The sequence below is a fragment of the Mobula birostris genome, chromosome 23, assembly GCF_030028105.1.
Source record: "Mobula birostris isolate sMobBir1 chromosome 23, sMobBir1.hap1, whole genome shotgun sequence".
In the NCBI taxonomy this organism is placed as follows: Eukaryota; Metazoa; Chordata; class Chondrichthyes; order Myliobatiformes; family Myliobatidae; genus Mobula; species Mobula birostris.
Window position 1 is genome coordinate 30,895,231 of NC_092392.1, and position 22,691 is coordinate 30,917,921.

At 43.9% G+C, this 22,691-nt stretch overlaps 1 protein-coding gene across 1 annotated transcript in view; it reads left to right on the plus strand.

Annotated features, from left to right (window-relative positions):
* Window positions 1-22,691, plus strand: part of mapk12a (mitogen-activated protein kinase 12a) — a 109,731-nt gene that overhangs the window by 81,789 nt on the left and 5,251 nt on the right. The window contains exons 7-11 of the mRNA XM_072240960.1: window positions 216-330; window positions 2,105-2,176; window positions 6,134-6,213; window positions 12,678-12,756; window positions 17,138-17,311. Coding sequence (XP_072097061.1) covers window positions 216-330; window positions 2,105-2,176; window positions 6,134-6,213; window positions 12,678-12,756; window positions 17,138-17,311 — 520 coding nt within the window. The remainder of the gene's footprint in view (window positions 1-215; window positions 331-2,104; window positions 2,177-6,133; window positions 6,214-12,677; window positions 12,757-17,137; window positions 17,312-22,691) is intronic.

Genomic DNA, 22,691 nt, shown 5'->3' on the forward strand with positions numbered 1-22,691 from the left:
CTTATTGCATGTGTGTGTGTTTTTTTTGTGCTGCATTGGATCCAGAGTAACAATTATTTGATTCTCCTTTACACTTGTTTACTGGGAAAGACATTAAACAATCTTGAACTAATTGTTTTCACCTTCTGCTTGTGAATTCATTGCATCTGTTCACGACAAAGAAAGAGATGTGCTTAATTTGGGGCTTGCTCAGAGCTCATCACTTTATTTTGTAGATCCTGGACTTTGGATTGGCAAGACACGCTGATCAGGAGATGACTGGTTACGTGGTTACCAGATGGTACCGTGCCCCAGAGGTCATACTTAACTGGATGCATTATACTCAAACGGGTAATCTGAGCTAATTGTTATTGAGCAGTCCCTCAGGGTGGAGGTGGATTTCTTGGCCCTCCTGATACCAAGGTCACATATGTGGGACCCACTTTATATGAAACGTGTACAAAGGAATTCCTTACGTGATGGCAGGGGGTGGTTTCTGAGATGTTGTCTCCTTCACCAGACACTGGACAGCCGTGGGCTAGGAATTCACAAGTCAATCAGGGTGTAGTTTTATTTAAGGAGTTTTTAACAGCATCCTCTCTCAACCTCTTGATCCCTGCCCCTGACATATTATAGGATGGAGACACTACTTTGCATGTTGGTGTCAGGAAAGCAAAAAATCTAGCCTGCCTAAATTACCCAAAGGAATGTAACTCGGGCTGGGAATGTTAGCCTGGGAAAGGCATTCCAATGTGTGTTCGATGCTGGTCTGGGAGAGGGCCACTGACAGTGTTCGATGCCGGTCTGGGAGAGGGACACTGACAGTGTTCGATGCCGGTCTGGGAGAGGGATACTGACAGTGTTCGATGCCGGTCTGGGAGAGGGACACTGACAGTGTTCGATGCGGGTCTGGGAGAGGGACACTGACGTGTGTTCGATGCCGGTCTGGGAGAGGGACACTGACGTGTGTTCGATGCCGGTCTGGGAGAGGGACACTGACGTGTGTTCGATGCCGGTCTGGGAGAGGGACACTGACGTGTGTTCGATGCCGGTCTGGGAGAGGGACACTGACGTGTGTTCGATGCCGGTCTGGGAGAGGGACACTGACGTGTGTTCGATGCCGGTCTGGGAGAGGGACACTGACGTGTGTTCGATGCCGGTCTGGGAGAGGGACACTGACGTGTGTTCGATGCCGGTCTGGGAGAGGGACACTGATGTGTGTTCACTTATCCTGGCAATGGACGTGGAGGCGTTAATAGAGACAAAGTGCAGGCGACAGAGCAGTGTAGTGGTTAGTGCAACACTGTTACAGCTTGGGATGTCGTTCGGAGTTAATTCTGCTCTCCTCTGTAAGGGGTGTGTACACCTCCCTATGGAATGCATGGGTTTTCTCCAGGGGCTCTGATTTCCTCCCACAGTTCCAAAGGTACTGGTTAGGTTAGTTGGTCTTTGTAAATTGTCCCGTAAATCGGGGTTGTGGGTTGTTGCTGATTAGGGCCTATTCCATGCTGTATCTGTAGATAAATAGACAGAGAGAAAGAAAAAGAAAATGAAAATGAAAATCTCTGGTAATTTGAATGTTTGCTGTTGGTAGTTTGCAGACATGTACTGTAATTTTATATGCTCCACCTGACTGATGGAAGAGAGGATGAAAATGGTGTTAAGGGATGTAAAAGAAATGTCTTATTTCACTTTTTGAGTAGTTTATGAGCTGCCTTTTCTGAAGGTGCCTGCACTGTGTCTGACCCTTGGCTACGACTCACTGCACACAATAGGGTGAGTTGCCACGAGTCAGACTCTGAAAGGAGATTACCCTTTGGGTGGGCAGAAACAATCCGAGTTACAGCCCCGTGGTCCTGAGAGTAATTATGAGACAAGTGCATTGAGAGACTTCATCACAGGGCAGCCAATCTCTCCTTGTCAGAGAGAGCAGGTACGTGCGAGACTGGATGACCGACTGGCACGTCAGAATGTCGTGACAACTGTCAATAAGTAGATCTGTGTGTTTAGCCCTTGCGTACTTACTCATCATATTAATCATCTTGTCATTATGTCATGTTTCCAAAACTGCACACTGTTGATTGTTAATGTCAGAATTACAAATTACATATGTTTCTTTTTGCAGTGGATATCTGGTCTGTTGGCTGCATTATGGCAGAGATGATTACAACTCGGCCTCTTTTTAAAGGCATCGATCGTATCCTTTGCCACTATCCTGACTAATTATTAAAAAATGACTGAGCATATGTCAGGGAAATAATTGGAGTTTGGAGCTTGAAGTTTATCATAGGTGGCTGTTGTTTTTTTTTCTTAATCCACTTAAAATATCAAGTTTCTACATGACTAAAGTGTTGCCTGCCTGGATAGCATAAGAATTATAAACTCCAGTTTAATTGGAAGCACTTGCTTTAAGGCTGGACTCCACCCCTTTCAGTACAGGTCGAGGAACCCTTACCTGAAATGCTTGAGGCCAGGAGAGTTTTGGATTTTAGATTAGATTAGATTATGAAGACACTTAGTCCTCGTCTATTGTCATTTAGAAATGCATGCATTAAAAAATGATACAATGTTCCTCCAGAATGATATCACAAGAAAACACAGGACAAACCAAGACTAAAACTGAAAAAATCACATAATTATAACATATAGTTACAACAGTGCAAAGCAATACCATAATTCGATAAAGAGCGGACCATGGGCACGGTAAAAAAAAGTCTCAAAGTCCTGATAGACTCATCATCTCACACAGGTGGCAGAAGGGAGGAACTCTCCCTGCCATGAACCTCCAAGTGCTGCCAACTTGCCGATGCAGCACCATTGGAAGCACCCGACCGCAGCGGACTCTGAGTCCGTCCGAAAACTTTGAGCCTCCGTCCAGCTCCTCCAACACAGCCTCTCCGAGCACCATTTCTGCTGAGCGCTTCGACCCCGCCCTGGTCGCCGAGCAACAAGCAAAGCCGAGGACTCGGGGCCTTCTCCTCTGGAGATTCTGGACCACACAATAGCAGCAGCAGCGAAGCAGGCATTTCAGAAGTTTCACCAGATATTCCTCCATGCTCTCATGTCCGTCTCCATCAAATCAGGGTTGTGCATGGCACCCTACTTGACAAATAACAGACATCACCACCGGAGTGGCCGCTATGAGCTGCGTCGCGCCACCATCTTCTCCTCCCGGAATATTTTGGAATATATAATGAGATGGCTTGGGATCACCAATATCCCTGACTCTGAATTTATGTGCTACCAGTAAGCAGTTTTTGTCTTACACTTGTTCATCACACATATGTACTGATGCAGCCGTTCAGAGTGTTAGACTTATATCAGCAACGATCTTGGCAAATTCATCAACGAATTTCTTTGCCACTTCATCATCTTTATCATCACAAATCTTTTAAAAATTAATGCCATATATTTTTTCTTAAATTTCTGCAACCAGCCTGCTGAATATTCACAATTACCTTCGATTTTCAGTTCGTTCTGACAGATCTTTGCTTGTTTCATGAACAGCATACTGTTAGACGGCATATGTTCACTCCATCACTGATGAATCCACTCTTTCAGTACACAATCCAGAGTGTTTTTTCATTAACTTCTGTTCATTACATATGCGGGGTCACTTACAACATCTGTGGTGTGCAGAGACCAGTGCATCGCCTGAGAACCTTCCCAGCGCTGTGTGGAAATTTCCATTTGTGACGTCATGTCAGCACTCAAAAAATTTTGGATTTCTGAATTTTGGATAAGGGGTACTCAACCTGGGTTAGCAAGCTCTGACTCAGTCCACATTCCAGTAAATCTGACCGAGAAAACACCTCAGGTGACATACATCCGCAAGTTGCCACACTGTACCATCCCTTGCCTTCGAAGCAGCTGCCAACCTGAATTTAAAAGCTCAATTTAAATCTGGTTATTCATTTCACAGAAATAACTTTCACTGCAGATTCATTTTGTTTAAAAGATAACTTTGCATCTTCGTTTTTTTAACTGACTCAAAGTTCAGAGTGAATTTATTATCAAATGACATATATGCCACCATATACAGCTCTGAAATTCATTTTCTTGTGAGCAATCACAGTAAAAACACAATGAATCAATGAAAGACCACACCCAAAGGGACAGACAGACCACCAATGTGAAAAGACAAGAAGCCATGCAATGACAAAAATAAATATTTTGTCAATGACAGCTGTTATAAATTCAAAGTAAATTTATCATTAAAGTACAGATATATCTCCTATGCAAACATGAGATTTGTCTTCTTGTGGGCACTGTCAGTAAATCCAAGATGCATAATGAAAGACTACGCAACAGGATGGACAACAACCAGCGTGCAAAAGACAACAAATTGCAAATACAAGAAGAAACAGAAAAAAAGAGAATTATTATCATAATAAAAACTAGGATAGTCCAAAAGTTCCTAGTAATTGAGAAATAAGTGTGCTTGGCTATGCCTGTACCTCAGCTTGAGCTGAGAAAGAAATTAATAATAATAATAATAGATATAGCCATTCCAAGCACACGTAACATACAGAGATCAATGTAAAAACACCAGAAATATGCTGAATTAAAAGAGGAAATTTAAAAACTTTGGAACATGAGCAGGGTATACATTGTCCTGATGGTGAATGACACAACTGGTATCATCCATTACACCACAGCATTAAACAATTGGGGCTACACAGCAATATCTATGTAAATCTTCAGGAAGCCACAATACTAAACACCAATAGAATAGTCCGAAGGTCCCTAGCAACTGAGAAATGAGTGTGGTTTGCTATCCCCGTACCTCAGGTTTTACCAGCTTGAGCTGAGAAAAAATGTTTTAAATTTTTTATAATAATAATAATAAGCAATAAATATGGAGACCATGAGTTGAAGAGTCCATAGGGTGCGGGAATATTTCAATGATGGAACAAGTGAAGTTGAATGAAGTTATCCCCACTGGTTCAAGATTCTGATGGTTGAGGGGTATTAACTGTTCTGAACTTGTTTCCAAGTGTCTCTGACTACACTGCACAAAAAATTGTTTTCAAAGGTGTTGCTTCCTCAGAACTTTTGTTTTGTTTATGATAGACCGCTCAAAGCTGAACACAAATATAATTTCAGACTACTTATATCACATAAGAATTTGGAGGAACAAGAAATTAACTTTTATTGAATATAATGTGTTTAATTGATGCTGGTGCTTTGCAATAGTTCAACTAATCTAAAAATGTTTTGTTGATGATTTTCATTTGTATTTAATGTCTGAGGCTTCTCGCTTAAGTGTCCAACAATAATCAGCCAGCTTCACTGGATTCCAGTTGCCTTGATACCGTTTTTCCAAAATGTCCTGATGAAACCTTTCACCATGCTCGTCACTGACAGCGCCGAGATTTGCAGTGGAGAAATCTAAATGGGAATGCAGAAAATATCTTTAGAGACATGTTGCACTGCTTGGTTTTGTGTGCTTGAAGCATATTGTCAACCAGCCGCACGTAGTTTGATGCTCTATAGTTGTCAAGAAAATTTTCAACAACATCCTTGAATGCCTTCCATGTGATTTTCTCTGGTCCCACTAGGAGTTCTTCGAATTAGCTGTTATTGATGACCCGTTTGATTTGTGGACCAACAGCAATAACTTCCTTAATCTTGGAATCAGTTATTCTGACTGAAGGAACAAATATAGGCGAGTTAAAAAGAATGATGGGAAATTACAAGGTGATTTTCAATATCAGCAGCCCAAATTCCATAAGATATACCCAAAAGGATTCAGGAAGCAAAATTGTTGTTGTCCAGTGTTACCAGGGGCATTTAAAACCAGTGAAAGAGCCTTCTCACAGCACAAGGAAGCAGAAGTCATTGGGACAGTTCTGCAGTCTAGTCTGCTCACCGTCTACCGCGCCAAATGGAAGGGTGGCTGAGGCTGCACTTGCATTACATTGGAGCTGCATGGATGCTAAAATTGACCCAGCCATGGGACTAGAGTGGGTTGCGACCACAAGGCCTGGGTCTTCTATGGCCCAAGATCTTAATCTGGTAGTTGATGTCTGGTACTCACCAGAATCTGATGGGGCCACAAAATCCATTTACAGGAATTGCAATTCAGGGGATTTGTTCAACTGTTGTCTCCTAAGTGGTACATTAAATATGATTCTTAACTCACGCTCTATAGATCTAGACCAACTGACAGAAATCATGAAAATAACAGGTACACCGACTCAAGACTTTGTTCAGAAGCTGCAAAGTCAGGATGTAAGCAGAATATTTAAAACCTACAAAAAAAAAGACAAATAGAACGAGTTAACTCTTTAATGCAACTCACACGAAACGCTGGAGGACCTCAGTAAATCAGGCAGCATCTACGGAAATGAATAAACAGTTGACATTTCCAGCCGAGATCCTCCACCATTTTGTGTGTGTTGTTTTGGATTTCCAGTATCGGCAGACTTTCTCGAGTTTATGATTTACTCTTTAATGCTAATTTTAGACTAAGATCCTCATGAATATTCTTAGCATGTTGCCATGGTGAACTATTTCTTCCAGGACCTTTTGCTGCCTGGCCATTTAACAGTCCAAAGGAAACTGGCATTTATTTACAAGAATCATAATCAGGTTTAATATCACCAGTATATGTCGTGAAATTGTTGTTTTGTGGCAATACATTGCAATACATAATAATTAAAAAATGAATTGCAGTTAAATATATATATAATAATTAAATTAAATACGTAGTACAAACGTAGTGAGGTAATGTTCATGGATTCAATGTTCATTCAGAAATCTGATGGCAGAGGGGTAGAAGCTGTTCCTGAATCATTGAGTGTATGCCTTCAGGGTTCTGTACCTCCTCCCTGATGGTAGCAATGAGAACAAGGCATGACCTGGGTGATGGGGGTCTTAATGATGGATGGTGCCTTTTTGAAGCATCGTTCCTTGAAGATGTCCTGGATGCTGGGGAGGCTAGTGCCCATGATGGAGCTGACTGAGTTTACAACTCTCCGCAGTTTATTTTGATCCTGTGCAGTGACATCACCCCACCAGACGGTGATGCAGCCAGACAGAATGCTCTCCACAGTACGTCTGTAGGAATTTGCAAGTGTCCTCACAGTAATGGCAATGACAGAAGAAGAAATAGTGTAAATACAGATATCATTTGAGTGAAGCTTCATCATTCAGGCTCTTGAGTCTGCAACTAGATCAAAGTTAAAGTTCAACCTTAATTAAAACAATAGAAAAGGAATTGTATGAGGTAGATTCAGGCATGCCAAATGCCAATGAGTTAATCACTACTTGCCAATTTTTCGGTACATTCTGCTATTTTAATAATATATTTATTCAGATACAGTGTGGAACATGCCCTTCAGCCCTTCGAGTCATGCCACCCAGCAATCCCCCAGTTTAACCCGAGTCGCCTTACAGAGAAAGCCGGGATTAACATAGAAACATAGAAAATAGGTGTAGGGGTAGGCCATTTGGCCCTTCGAGCCTGCGCCGCCATTCAGTATGATCATGGCTGATCATCCAACTCAGAACCCTGTACCTGCTTTCTCTCCATACCCCCTGATCCCTGTAGCCACAAGGGCCATATCTAACTCCCTCTTAAATATAGCCAATGAACTGGCCTCAACTGTTTCCTGTGGCAGAGAATTCCACAGATTCACCACTCTCTGTGTGAAGAAGTTTTTCCTCATTTCAGTCCTAAAAGGCTTCCCCTTTATCCTTAAACTGTGACCCCTCGTTCTGGACTTCCCCAACATCGGGAACAATCTTCCTGCATCTAGCCTGTCCAATCCCTTTAGAATTTTTGAAATCCAATCTCCAACACCCTGAGCTGTTTTAGCGTTGTGTTACTGCTAAGCTACCTTGGCGCCCATAATTGGTACAAGCTTTCTAGGTAGCTCAGAAATTGTCGGTAAAATGCAGCACTGGATCATTTTAAAGGGCTGTTTCATATCCAATTATACATTTAATTACTAGTGTATTTCCTCTTCGGCTGCTTTAGGTCATGATGTATTTTGCCCGTACTTACTAAGTAGTGGGTGCCACGGTAGTGTAGAGGTTAGCTCAACACTTTCACATCTCGGGGTGTTCCGGAGCTTGGAGTTCAATTCCAGCATCATCTGTAAGGAGTCTGCAGTACATCCTCCTTCCAGAATACATGGGTTTCCTCCAGGTGCTCTGGTTTCCTCCTACAGTCCAAAAGACTGGTTAGGAGGTTAATTGGTCATTTTAAATTGCCCTGTGATTAGGCTAAGGTTAAATCAGCGGTTGCTGGGTGATATGGCTCTAACGGCTGGTAGGGCCTGTTCCACTCTGTATCTTTAATAAAAATTAAAAAATAAATTCGCCTCACTGCAGGAAGGCTGTGGAAACCATAGAAAGGGTGCAGAGGAGATTTACAAGGATGTTGCCTGGATTGGGGAGCATGCCTTATGAAAACAGGTTGAGCGAACTCGGCCTTTTCTCCTTGGAGCGACGGAGGATGAGAGGTGACCTGATAGAGGTGTATAAGATGATGAGAGGCATTGATCGTGTGGATAGTCAGAGGCTTTTTCCCAGGGCTGAAATGGCTAACACGAGAGGGCACAGTTTTAAGGTGCTTGGAAGTAAGTACAGAGGAGATGTCAGGGGTAAGTTTTTTATGTAGAGAGTGGGTGCGTGGAATGGGCTGCCGGCAACGGTGGTGGAGGCAGATACGATAGGGTCTTTTAAGAGACTCCTGGACAGGTAAGTGGAGCTTAGAAAAATAAAGGGCAGTAGGTAACCTTAGGTAATTTCTAAGGTAAGGTTATGTTCAGCACAGCATTGTGGGCCGAAGGGCCTGTATTATGCTGTAGGTTTTCTATGTTTCTAAATAAAATACTGTTTTCCTGCTGTAGTCACAGATTTACAGTACAGCCCATTTTAATGAACTCAAACCAGTCCAGAAACCAATATATTTAAATGTATTTTAAAATATTTTGAAAATGAGAACATCAACTCATAGGGATATATATATTTTGAATGTGAACACTATTCCAAAGTCATTCCACACATTTCAGATAATGCTTAGTTTCAGATGACTAGTTCTCTAAACGCCAGGGGGTGACACGTACTTGAAATGAGATGAAAAGGCATATTTTATGGACTGAATTATTAATTTTCTGGCTTTTTTTAAACTCTGTAGAACAATGTTGAGAGCTTAGTGCAAGTTTCTCTCGGTGGTACCACACCAAATCAACAGACGCTTATTTATATATTTAGAGGTAGAGTGCGGAATAGGCCCCTCTGCCCTTCGACCCCAATTTAACCCCCATCTAGCCATATCGGGACAATTTACAATGACCTGGTACCCCATCTTTGTACTGTGGCAGGAAACTGGAGGACCCAAAGAAACCTCCTGCCAGGCTTGAGCTTGTCATCCAGGCTGCCACCTCAGAGAACTGCTGAGGAAATATGGTGATGTTTTTAGGATAGAAGTTGTACAAAACTGCTCTAAAGTGTATGTGCAAAGCCCAAGACATGATTTGAAGTCTTACCCAGGTGCCCAGTGTTTTAGCTACGTTAAGAAGTTCTCTGCCCGTTTATTCTGTTACTGTTTTATGGACCTGTGTACCTCAGAATGGCTGTTACTCTTTCTGACATTATCAACACTTGGGTCTTCCTGAGGTGTTGCAACATATTCAAATGTGGACACTGTGTGATTCCCAACCAAACACAACTTTACCTTCACCTCCCACTCTCCGCTTTCTGCAGGGATTGTTCCCTCCGTGATTCCCTTGCCCATTCACCCCTCTCCACTAATCTCCCTCCTGGCACATACCCCTGCAAGTGACAGAAATGCTGCATCTGTCCATTTACCTCCTCCCTCACCTCCATTCAGGGCCCCAGATAGTCCTTCCAGGTCAGGCAACACTTCACCTGTGAATCTGCTAAGGTCATCTATTGTATCTGGTGCTCTTGATGCAGCCTCCCCTGCCCTGGTGAGACCCATCGTAAAATGGGGGAGTGCTTCACTGAGCACCTCCGCTCCATCTGCCAAGGGCGGAATTTCTCAATGGCCAGCCATTTTAATTCCTATCGCCATTCCCACTCCATCATGTTGGTCAATGGCCTCCTCTTTTGCCACAATGAGGCCACTCCCAGAGTGGAGGACAAACACCTTATATTCCATGTGGTGGCCTCCAACTTGATGTCATGAATATCAATTTCTCTTTCAGGTAAAAAAATACCCCACCCCTCCCCTTTTCTGTTCCCCACTCGGCCTCTTACCTCTTCTCCTGCCTATCACTTGCCCCTGGGTCCCCTCCTCTTTCCCAATCTCCTCTAGTCCATTGTCTCCTATCAGATCCCTTCCTCTCCAGCCCTTTACCTTTCACCACAACCTGGCTTCACCAATTACCTTATAACTAGTCCTCCTTTCCCTCCCCCACCTTTTTTATTCTGACGTCCTCCCCCTTCCTTTCCAGTCCCGAAGAAGGGTCTCTGCCTGAAATGCAACAGTTTATTCATTTCCATAGCTGCTGCCTGAGCTGCTGAGTTCCTCCAGCATTTTGCATGTGTAATGTGTGATCCCCTGCAGTTTTGCGACCACCTTCTGAGTAACAAAGGGAAATCATGCACTTTCAAACATTTATAGACTATTTTCATTGTAAAACGTTGTTGCATTAGGTTCAAATGAGTATTGATGCTGTTCTATTTGGCCCTAAAATCTGAAATTTCTGAATGTATGTTGTAATTTCCTGATAAATAATGCATTGTGAATGCTCAATTTAAAAAAGGTTGCCTATTTATATTTTAATCTCTAATTTAATCTTGCATGTATGCTCCAATTTTTAAGAGCTTTCTTTATCATAGGCTTTTTTTGGTTTCATATCTGTTGGGTGGCAGTGAGGAGATGCGTCTCTACCAAAGGAGGTGTAAGGCACTTCTTCACCCGTTAGACTGCAGGTCCCCCTTGGGCAGGGTGTAGCTTAGACCCCCCGATCCGGGTCATGTGAAGCCGTCAGAGAGGGTGGTGGATGGTTGTATCAGCAGCTGGTGCACATCACAAGTCCTGGTTATGCGACCACTGACGCCAGGTAGACAATAGACAAACTCTGAAGAGTATTGCTAATGGCTGGCGACACCTCCCAGAAGAAGGCAATGGTAAACCACTTCTGTAGAAAAAATTGCCAAGAACAATCATGGTCATGGATAGATTGTGAACGCCCATATCATACGACACAGTACATAAAATTATGATAAATATTATTTTTAGTTTAATCAGCTGCTGGACACCGAAAAGTATTTTAATTGATGTTTATTGACTGCAAAATTGAGGTATTTCTGTGTAGGCCACTTTCCAGTGAATTTTGGATTTTGCATCAGTGAAGCAGATCGGCAAAAGTAGTTTTAAGCCAGATTCATGGCCCTGATTAAAAGAATTGAGCAGATTTGCGGATTTGAATCATGGCTTTATTGTTGGGGGACTCTATACCATGGTAAATTCTGATTATGTTCCACCAGTTCAGGAGCAGCAAGCATTGAAACCGAATGATTTTGCCAACTTTCAAAATGTAAAGATAGGTATTTACAGCACCGTGCAAAGAGTCTTGGGCATATAGATAGATAGGTAGATAGATAGATAGCTCTGGTGCCTAAGAATTTTGCACAGCACTGTCGCAATTTAACGTATTGCACTGTATTGCTGCCGTAAAAAAAATTCATGATATATGTGAGTGATGATAAACCCGATTCTGATATGGGTCTCTATTGTGGACTGAGAGTGGGAAGGGGGCAGGGAGAGGAGAATTATGGTTGGGAAAAGGGAAAGGAGAGGGGAGGGAACAGGAAGCTGGAGAGACATTCTGTAATGATCAATAAATTGATGGTTAGGAATCAAATTACCTAGCCTGGTGTCTCAGGGCTGGGTGTGTCTGCATCTGCACCACCCCCTCCCCCAGCACTCCTTCTCTGCCAACTGGCCCACACCCCTCCCATGGCACTCCATCCTCGCTCTCTGCTCCACGTTAACAAATACAGTACTGTGAAAAAGTATTAGGTACTTTAGCGATATACTGTACAGTGTATGTGCTTAAGACTTTTGCACAGTACTGTACAGTGTAAAAAGGGGTGGAAGGTGGACATTCAGCCATGGAACAGACAAGTCTAGAAGTAACAGAAGAAGAAATGAACATAGTAACATACAAATCAGGTGCGGAGGCAGACAATTTAGCTCCTCAAGCTTGTATCACCATTTACACACTGATGTGATTGTACCTTTAGCTCTGCATTCCCATCTACCTCTAGTGATCTTTCCTTCTTTTCCCATCGAGAATCAGTGTCTGCCTCAAAAATGTTCAAAGACTCTTTTCTCACTGTGCTTTGTGTTCCACATGACCTCTGAACAAAAAATTATCTCATCTTGGCCATAAATGGGTGACCCCTTATTTTTCACACAGTGAAACCCAATTCTGGATTCTCACAAAAGAGGAAACATTTAATCAAGTTAGCTCACACTTTTCTAAGCTCCAGTCTAGCTTGTGCAATCTCTCCTCAGAAGCTTTCTGTCCAATGCAGACAATTATCTAATTATAAAATTACCTTGGGTTAACTATAATTGAGAAGCTGACATTGTTTATTAATGAGACAAACATATTTGGGAGTCTTAGGTAACTATTAAATACTTAAATTCTACCAATGAATTGGATGTGTTGAACTAGACAATGATGATTTCCTATTTTTGTTCTCTGCAGGCTAAAAATTACATCAAAAGCTTGCCGAGGGTCCCAAAGAAAGATTTTAAAGCGGTGTTTGCAAATGTAAATCAAGTGGGTAAGAAACACCTTTCACAAGTCAGTTGCCTGGGAGTGAAGTAGCATCTGTCACAACATATTAATGAATTGTGTGCACTGGAGCAGCAAATTTTTAATTGAGGGATGCCCAAAGATTCTTTCCTGTGTTTGTCACTGGGTGAAGCCAGTCTTAGGGGGTAAGCAAGGGTCATAAAGGAGAAGTGGGCTGGGTACATGAAGTCATAGAGCTGCTGGTGCTTCAGCCAACACCGTCTCCCTGCCCGTCGTAGCTATCTACATATCACATTTACTCTCAATTTGTCCAGAACCTCCTGAGGCCCTCCACTAGTCAGGGTCAATCAAGGATGTTGCGTCCCAGCTGCCTATGTGATACGCAAGCCAGGGCAGTGCGATACAGAGAGCAAGTTGTTGGACATGCAGCAGGATCCAACTCTCCACGCAGCTGATGAGTCCAAAGGATCGGCAGGGACCGATACAGTCCGGAACCAGTGGCGTCGCAGGAGTTGCCGGTCAGCATTGAACTCAATAAGGGACTGCCCTAGGGACTCCAGTCTGGACTTTTCCACGTGGTTTGCTCTTGAAGCCTCCCCCATGAGTGGGAATAGCTGCAAGGAAATAGAGGTTTGAAATCAGAGTTTTCCTTCTCCTAAATGAGCTGCCAAGCACAGCTGACAAGCCCCGTCTGCCCTAAGCGACCGGCTTTAAAGCGCCTGTAACCTGCCTTTGCCCTTTGCCCTTTCTCCTGTCAGTAGAAATGTTCCATCAGGCTAAGTAGCCAAGCCACACATGAAGGCGAGGAGCTGGACTTGGTTGTCAGAGGCGATTTGAGACGTACACCACTGGGAGCACTTAATAGGTAGTGGGAGCTACCTACTACCCCAGTACCTTCTCCTCCCTCCACCCAGCTACAACAAACTTAGGAACCCCAGAGCCTTCTGTGCTTTGGCAATTTAAGTGTTTGACGCTGATGATCATCTGCCTATTTGTAAAGTAGAATAAAAGTTGCCAGGGACCAATTGATGGTAAGAGGGGTGGGATGGGGGTAACATGCAGAATGGATGAAAGTAGTCAGGGGCCAGTTGCTAGGGATTGATGGCCACTAGGAAAAGAGCATGTGGCAGTTCAGTGCTTGTGGGGTGTGCAGCCATGAGTCCCAAATTGGAGGCAGCCAGAGGAATTAGGGGCTCAAGGGAATAGTGGGTGAGTACTGGACAATTAAACAATTATTTATGTAGCGATAAAGTGCAGAATAGGCCCTTCCAGCCCTTCGAGCCGCGCTGCCCAGCAAACCCCAATTTAATCCTAGCCTAAACTCGGAACAATTTACAATGACCGATTAACCTATTAACCGGTGTGTCTTTGGACTGTGGGAGGAAACCAGAGCACCCGGAGGAAATCCACGTGTTCCACGAGGAGGACATACAGATTCCTCACAGAGGATGCCGGGATTGAACTCCACACTCTGAGGTACCGAGCTGTAATAGCGTCACGCTAACCGCTACACTCCTGTGGTGCCTCATGAATTCTCAAGTATGTTGTAATTTCATGCTTCTGCTTGAATGATCCACGTGTACATCTGTGAAGCTCTTGGTAATAGTAAGTATTTTTGCAAGAGGACTAGACTATAAAAGCAAGGACGTAACATTGAAACTTTATCAAGCACTGGTGAGGCCTCACTCGGAGTGTTGCAAACAGCTTTGGGCCTCTTATATTAGAAAGGATGTGCTGAAACTGGAGAGGGTTCAAAGGAGGTTCACGAAAACGATTCCAGGATTGAATGGCTTGTCATATGAAGAGTGTTTGATGGCTTTGGGCTTGTATTCACTAGAATTCTGAAGAATGAGGGGTGACTTAATTGAAACCTTTGAAACCTATCAAATGGTGAAAGGCTCTGATAGCGTGGATGTGGAGAGGATGTTTCTATGGTGGGCGAGTCTAAGACCAGAGGACACAGCCTCTGAATGAAAGACATCTTTTTTGAGTGGAGATGAGGAGGAATTTCTTTAGCCAGACAGTGGTGAACGTGTGCAATTCTTTACTCCAGGCAGCTGTGGAGGCCAAATATTTATGTATATTTAAGGCAGAGGTTGATAGAGTCTTGGTTAGTCCAGGCATGAAGGGATATGGTGAGAAGGCAGGAGATTGGGGCTGAGAGGGAAAATGGATCAGCCGTGATGAAATGGTGGAGCAGACTCGATGGGCCAAATGGCCTAATTCTGCTCCCATATCTTATGGTCTTCGGTCACCATTGTATTTGTTTGTATGTATTTGTGCCTCTTGTGTATGGTGGACTAGTAAGCAAATTGTGGATCTCACATTGTCCATGATTTTCCACGCTGGATCATTTTTCATCGAAGCTGAATCATGAAATGCACTAATGCAATCCAGTTTCTAAACAAATTTTTCTATGTTGAGCTGTTCATAGCAAAATTTTTGATCTTGCTGCTCTATCCCATCAATGATGTGGAAGGGTGGAGTTGCGTCACTGCCTAGGGAGGGGTAAGGCACTCCTTCCCTCTGCTGGCCTGCAGGTCACCCTGGGGCAAGGTGTAGCACCTGCTTAGCCACCGCCCTCCCCTGCTCTGGATCAGGGTCACCTGAAACCATGGGAGCTGGAGGAGGATGGTCGTATGGTGCATATCACCTGGTTATGTGACCACTGACACCTGGAGGACAATCTTTGAAGGGTATTGATAATGGCTGGGGTCCCCTGTCTTGTAAAGACACTGCCCAGAAGACAGCAAAGGCTAATGACTTTTGTTGAAAGATTTGCCAAGAACAATGATGATCAAGGACCATGATCTCCTACGTTGTATGACATGGCATGTAACGATGATGATGATCCTGTCAATGAAATGAGATGCAGTTAGTTTTGAATTTGTACTCTAGGTATTGAATTTGTAACTGGGCACTTGGAAATTAAGCCTCTCCTGTTGCTGGAGACAATGTCTAGGAGATTGGTATCCATGATCAATTCCTTTATTTTTATTTTTAAAACCAGCTTCTTTAATTAGGGGTCATAGAGTTCTAGTCCACACACAAACAGGCCTTTCAGCCCAACTAGTTCATACCAAACTATTATTCTGCCTAATCCCATTGACCTGCACCCAGTGCCTATCTCTCCATATCCCTCCCCATCCACATAATTATCCAAATTTGCCTTAAATGTTGAAATCAAACCTGCATCCACCACTTCTGCTGGCAACTCACTCCATACCCTTACCACCCTCTTGTATACCTCAATCATATCTCCCCTTAGTCTACTATGTTCTCGGGGATAAAGTCCAAACCTGCTTAATCTTTCTCCATAACTCAGGTCTTTTTGTCCTGATGTGTATTCTGTATTTTTGTCTCTTCTGTTCTGAGATAAGAATGGTCATGTAAATAGGATTGGAACGTGACTAAACAAGTGTAAATCAGATATGTGGTTACAAACAGATCAAATGATACACTGAATTCCACAGTTGCTTTGCCAAAGGGCTAGAGAGGAGGTGAAATTCTTGCAAAATGCCATGACACAAAACCGCCCTAAATTCCCCGGCGTTTGCCTGATCACATCCAAGGCAGCAGTGCCCAAGGCCATGTGTAGAGGAGACATGCTAATCACGTCTGTGAGTCCCCTATCCAGTCGCATCTCACACTAACAGATTAGGATGGAGCATTGCTTGCCAGTGGAAGTGAGAGAGTTAATGTGCTAGCAGAAACAAAATCAATACCTGTTCACTTATAAATTGTCCATGTGTCTCTAAAAATAACTTAACTGATGGCTCACACCAGTGATCTGCTACATCTAACGTGCTCCCTATGTGAGGTGCATGTGCGATTCTGATGGTTGAACAGAAATTATTGAAAAAAGATCTCTGCTAGGTTGTTGATGACACTGACTGGTACTTGCAAGCTGCCCACCTCTGGTGCGGGGGGATCTGACAAATTTTATACCATACAACATAAGGCGGAGACCATTCTCTCACCTTCTACCCCCTCTCACCTTCCATGCACGCCCTCTGGTATTAGACATTCGTACTCTGGGAAAAAGATACCAGTGTCTACTCTATCTCTGCCTCCCATAATCTTATAAACCTCTATCAGATCTCCCCTCAGCCGCTGCCACTCTCGAGAAAACAACCCAAGTTTATCCAGCCTCTCATGATAGCACACGCCCTCTAAACCAGGCAGCATCCTGGTAAATCTCTTCTGCACCCTCTCCAAAGCCTGAACATCCTATAGTGGGGCAACGAGATCTGTATGCAATACTCCAGATACACCTCTGAGAAACAATTACACTCAAATATCACCTACCGTATTGGTTTATTTATGCGTTTGATGCACATCGTTCTACCAGCTTCAGAATTCACTTTGTTTTATAAACTGCTGCTGATTTTATTTTTTTCCGAAAACAGCTGTCAACCTTTTGGAAATGATGCTTGTGCTTGATGCGGAGAAACGAATAACTGCCGCAGAGGCCTTGGCTCACCCGTACTTTGAGCAGTACCGAGATCCCGAGGAAGAGACGGTGGCAAAAGTATATGACAATAGTTTCGATAATGTAGACCTCACCATTGAAGAATGGAAATGTAAGAACACTTATTCAATTATCCTTTTTTTAAATCTCTGCCAGGTTGTGGATGACACTGACAGGAACTTGCATGTTGCCCACCTCTGGTGCAGATCTGACAAATTTTATAACATACAGTACTGTGCAAAAGTCTTGGGCGTCTGAGATTTTTTATACAGTTTCAGATGGTATGGCCTCCACAGAGCCCTGATCTCGACATCATCAAGGCTGTCTGTCTGAGACTGAAAGCAAGCAAGACAGCCAAAGTCTGCAGAACTGTGGCAAGTTCTCCAAGATGCCCGGAACATCCTACCAGCCAATTTTCTAATAAAACTGCATGATAGTGTACCTAAGATAATTGATGCAGTTTTAAAAGCAAAGGGTGGTCACATGAAATATAGATTTGATTTTGATTTTTTACTGTTTACTGCTCTTTATAAATTTTTTTGATATTTAGAAACTTCTCATTATTTTTGAAAGCATCATTGCTTTACAGAATTTTTCTTACATGTGCCTAAGACTTTTGCACAGTACTGTACGACATAGAAGGAGGCTATTTGGCCCATCATGTTTGTGCCTGTCAAAAAAAAAGCTTCTCATTATAATACCCCTTTCAGCACCTAATCTATGGTTCTTCAAGTGCACATCCAGGATTTGAGCTTCTATCACTAAAGGCGCCAGGGTAGCAGAGCGGTGAACGCGATATTATTGCAGCTCAGGGCGTTCCGGAGTTCAATTCCAGTGATTTCTGTAAGGAGTCTCTGTACACCTTCCCCGTGGAATGTGTGGGTTTCCCCGCGCTCTCCAGTTTCCGCCCACAGTCCAAAGACATACTGGGTAGATTAATCGGTTGTTGTAAATTATCCCGTGATGAGGTTAGGGTGCATTGGGTTTGTCGGGGGTTGCTGGGGCAACATGAGTCAGAGGGCAGGAGGGGCCTAATCCACACTGTTTCTCTAAGCAAATAAACTAACACTGATTCAGGCAGAAAGTTCCAGATGCCACTCTCCTCTGGTTGAAAATATTTTTCCTCATCTTCCCTTTAATCGTTTGGGACCAGAATCAAAAGTGGGTTTGAAATAACCATCTTTTGCAGCCAGCATTCTCAGACAAGCACTGGCCACTCACATTCTTCCAAGCTGCAGATACAAAATATTTCCATGTCTCCCCCTGTTTTTTTATCAGCCTCTCCTGCATTTTTTCTTTACCTGTTGCCCAGAGAATTGCTCAGTAGCAGTAAACAGGCTGAATAAAATTAACTACGCATTCGACTCTGCTTCCAAAATTAACCTCCAATGAAATTAATGGATTCAAATCTCAGGAGCACATCAGAATGCTTAGCCACTACACTGCTCTTCTTGCTGCTGAATGAAGGTGGATTTCTAAGATTTTTTTTTGCAAATACCATGAATGAATTGTTATGATATTCAAAACTTTCTAAAGAAAAGGCAAATTTTGTTTAATCTGTGATTGGATTCCTTTGTTTGGTGCACTTGTGAGAATAAGCAGTATTTCTTTTTTAAAAAAGGGTTCATAGTCCAGAATGTAAGTGAGTGTGTTAGTTCACTTCTGGGGGTTGGGGGGGGGCATCGAAAATCAGACACAGTTACCTTAGATTTGTTTAGGACGTTGGTTACTTAGTCTTCATTGTTGGCAGGTCCTGTTTCCATCTTATAAAACAAAATAGGGGCCATGGGAAAGGTGTAGGAAAGTGGTAAAAAGGATAAAGCGAGTGAGTAGAGCTGTCAGTAAAGAGAGGACTGAGAAGGGAAGTAAAATATCACCTACCACCCCACCAGCTTCCACACTCCAGCACATAATTCTCCGTAACTCTTGCCATCTCCAACGGCATCCCACCACCAAGCACACCTTTCCCTCCCGACCCCCCACTTTCCGCTTTCTGTAGGGATTGGTTCTTATATGACTTCCTCGTCCATTCATCCCTCCCCCGCTGATATCCTTCCTGGTACTTATCCTCGCAAGCAGAACAAGTGCCACCCCTGCCCCTGCACCTCCTCCCTCACTACCATCCAGGGCCCTGAACAGTCCTTCCAGGTGAGTCGACACTTCACCTGTGAGTCTGTTGAGGTCATCTAGTATCCGGTGCTCCCGGTGTGGCCTCCTGTATATCGGTGAGACCTGACCTCGGTCGGGAGATCATTTCGCCAGAAAAAGCTGGTTCTCATAGTGGCCACCCATTTCAGTTCTACTTCCCATTCCCGTTCCGACCTGTCGGTCCATGGCCTCCTCTACTGCTACGATGAGGCCACACTCAGGTTGGAGGAGCAACACCTTATAGTCCGTCTGAGTAGTCTCCAACCTGATGGCATGAACATCAATTTCTCGAACTTCCAGTAATTGCCCCTCTCCTTCAACATTCCCCATTCCCATTTCGTCTCCCACTTTATCTCCTTACCTGCCCGTCACCTCCTTCTGGTGCTCTTCCCCTTTCCTTTCTTCCATGGCCTTCTACCCTCTCCTATCAGATTCCCCCTTCTCCAACCCTGTATCTCTTTCACCAATCGACTTCCCAGCTCTTTACTTCACCCCTCTCCTGGTTTCACCTATCACCTACGACCTTGTACTTCTTCCTCTCCTCCCCCCACCTTCTTACTTTGAATTCTCATCTCTTTTTGTCAGTCCTGATGAAGGGTCTTGGCCCAAAATGTTGACTGTTTTCTCTTTTCCATAGATGCTGCCTGGCCTGCTGAATTCCTCCAGCATTTCGTGTGTATTTCTTTGATTTCCAGCATCTGCAGATTTTCTCTTATGAAAGGATTAGTTAGGATAGAAAATTAGGAGATGTTTCCATCTGCAAGAAACTAGAGTCATAGAAAAGTACAGCACAGAAACAGGCCCTTTGGCCCATCTAGTCCATGCTGAGCCATTTAAACTGCCTACTCCCATCGACCTGCACTGGGACCATAACCCTCCACACCCCTACTATCCAAACTTCTCCTGAATGTTGAAATCAAGCTTGCATGCACCACTTGCGTTGGCAGCTTGCTCCACACTCTGAGGACCCTCATGTTCCCCTTGAACTTTTCACTTTTCACCCTTAACCCATGACCTCCAGTTGTAGTCCAACGCAACCTCAGTGGAAAAAGCGTGTTTGCATTTACCTTGTCTATATGCCTCATAATTCTGTATTCATTTATCAAATCCTCTCTCAATCTTCCACATCCAAGCAACATAGTCCTGACCTATTCAATCCTTCCATATAACTCAAGTCCTCCAGACCTGGGAACATCTTTGTAAATTTTCTCTGTACTCCTTCAACCTTATTTACATCTTTCCTGTAGGCAGGTGACCAAAACTGCAGATAATACTCCAAATTAAGCCTCACCAATGTCTTACACAACTTCAACATAACATCCTGTCTCCTGTACTCAGTACATTGATTCATGAAGGCCAATGTGCCAAAAGCTTTCTTTACAACCCTAACTAGGAATTTCCAATATAAGACTGTCGGGATTGACCATAGGTGTTTGAGTCCCAGCTGTCTATGTGATATGTAAGCCAGGGCAATACAATATGGAGAGCAAGCCCCCCTCCCCCCACCCTCTCCACGCAGCTGATGAAACCAAAGGACAGCAGACACTGATACAGTTTGGCACCAGTGGTATCACAAGAGATGCTAATCAGCATTGAACTCAACACAGGACTGCCTTAGGGATTCTAGCTCTGGATTTTTCCTTGGCATTTACTCCCAAAGCCTTCCCCATGATTGGATACAGCTGCAAGACAGTGGAGGTTTGAGATCAGAGTTTTCCTCCTCAGAACTGAGCTGCCAACCACGGCTGATGAGCCCCTTCTGCCCGAAGCAACTGGCTTTAAGACGCCAATGACCTGCCTTTGCCCCTTCTTCCCTTAGTAGAAATGTTTCCACCAGGGTTAGTAGCTAAGCCACTCGTGAAGGCCAGGAGCTGGACGTGGTAGTCAGAGGCTATTTGTGATGTTTGCTATTGGAAGCATTTAATAGGTAGTGTGAGCTTGTCTCCATTACCCACACCCGCTTTGACAACCTTAAGGAACCAGTCAGTCAGAAAGCCAGCAGTAAATTTGGTGAAGAGTTCATTAACCAGAGAGTCGGGAGGATATAAAACCTGCTGCCTTTGGGGCAGAGCTGAAGTAAAGACACAGCTGCACTTAAGGGGAAACTAATTAAACATGAAAGAAGGCAAGAATAGAGTGTTAATGAGCATTGAGGCAGGAAAAATGTGTGGAGCATAATCACCTGCGGAGATTTGGTGCGATAAATGGTTTGTTAGCACTGTGCTTTCTATTTAAAGAGCAGCTGGGACATCAGGGGTCCAACCATGCTCACTCACTTCTCCAGTACGCTCGTAATTAAAGTTACTCTGAGAAAACTTGTCTTAACGAAATAAATTCAAACAGAACACCCAATCCATTGGAAAGCAGATTCTTGAAAACTTCATGCACCCTGTTCTGTGTGCTTTTCTCTGAAGCAGTGGAGGCTCAGGGGAAACTGGGCTAAAGTTTATAAGATTATGAGGTGTATAGATCAAAGTTGATAAGATTATGAGGTGTATAGATTCCGGGTGGCAGGGTGGATAATACGTCTGTACCAAAGGAGGTGTAAGATGCTCCTTCACTCCACTAGCCCGCAGGTCACCTTGGGCAAGGTGTAGCGCCTGCTTACTCCTCCCCACCCCGATCAGGGTCACGTGAAGCCATGGGGCCAGGTGGTGGATGGTTGTATGAGCAGCTGGTACACATCACATGTCCTGGTTATGCGACCACTGATGCCAAGTAGACAATCTCTGAAGAGTATTGATAATGACTGGGGTCACCTGTCTTGTAAAGACACTGCCCAGAAGGCAATGGCAAACCACTTCTGCAGAAAATTTTGAAAAGAACCATCATAGGACGATCATCTGCATCATACGGCACTGAAGGTGGTCACATTAATAGGCCCTTCTGAACCTTTCAGCCACATCACTCAGCAACTTCTAACACCCCTGATTTAAACCTAACCTAATCTGATTAATGAACTCGCAAACATGAGGAAACCTGCAGATGCTGGAATTTCAAGCAACACACATAAAAATTGCTGGTGAACGCAGCAGGCCAGGCAGCATCTCTCGGAAGAGGTACAGTCAAAGTTTTGAGCTGAGACCCTTCGTCAGGACCAACTGAAGGAAGAGTTAGTAAGAGATTTGAAAGTGGGAGGGGCAGGGGGAGATCTGAAATGATAGGAGAAGACAGGAGGGGGAGGGGTGGAGCCAAGAGCTGGACAGTTGATTGGTAAAAGGGATATGAGAGGATCATGGGACAGGAGGCCTAGGGAGAAAGAAAGGGGGACGGGGGGAAACCCCAGAGGATGGGCAAGGAGTATAGTGAGAGGGACAGAGGGAGAAAAACGAGAGCGAGAGAGA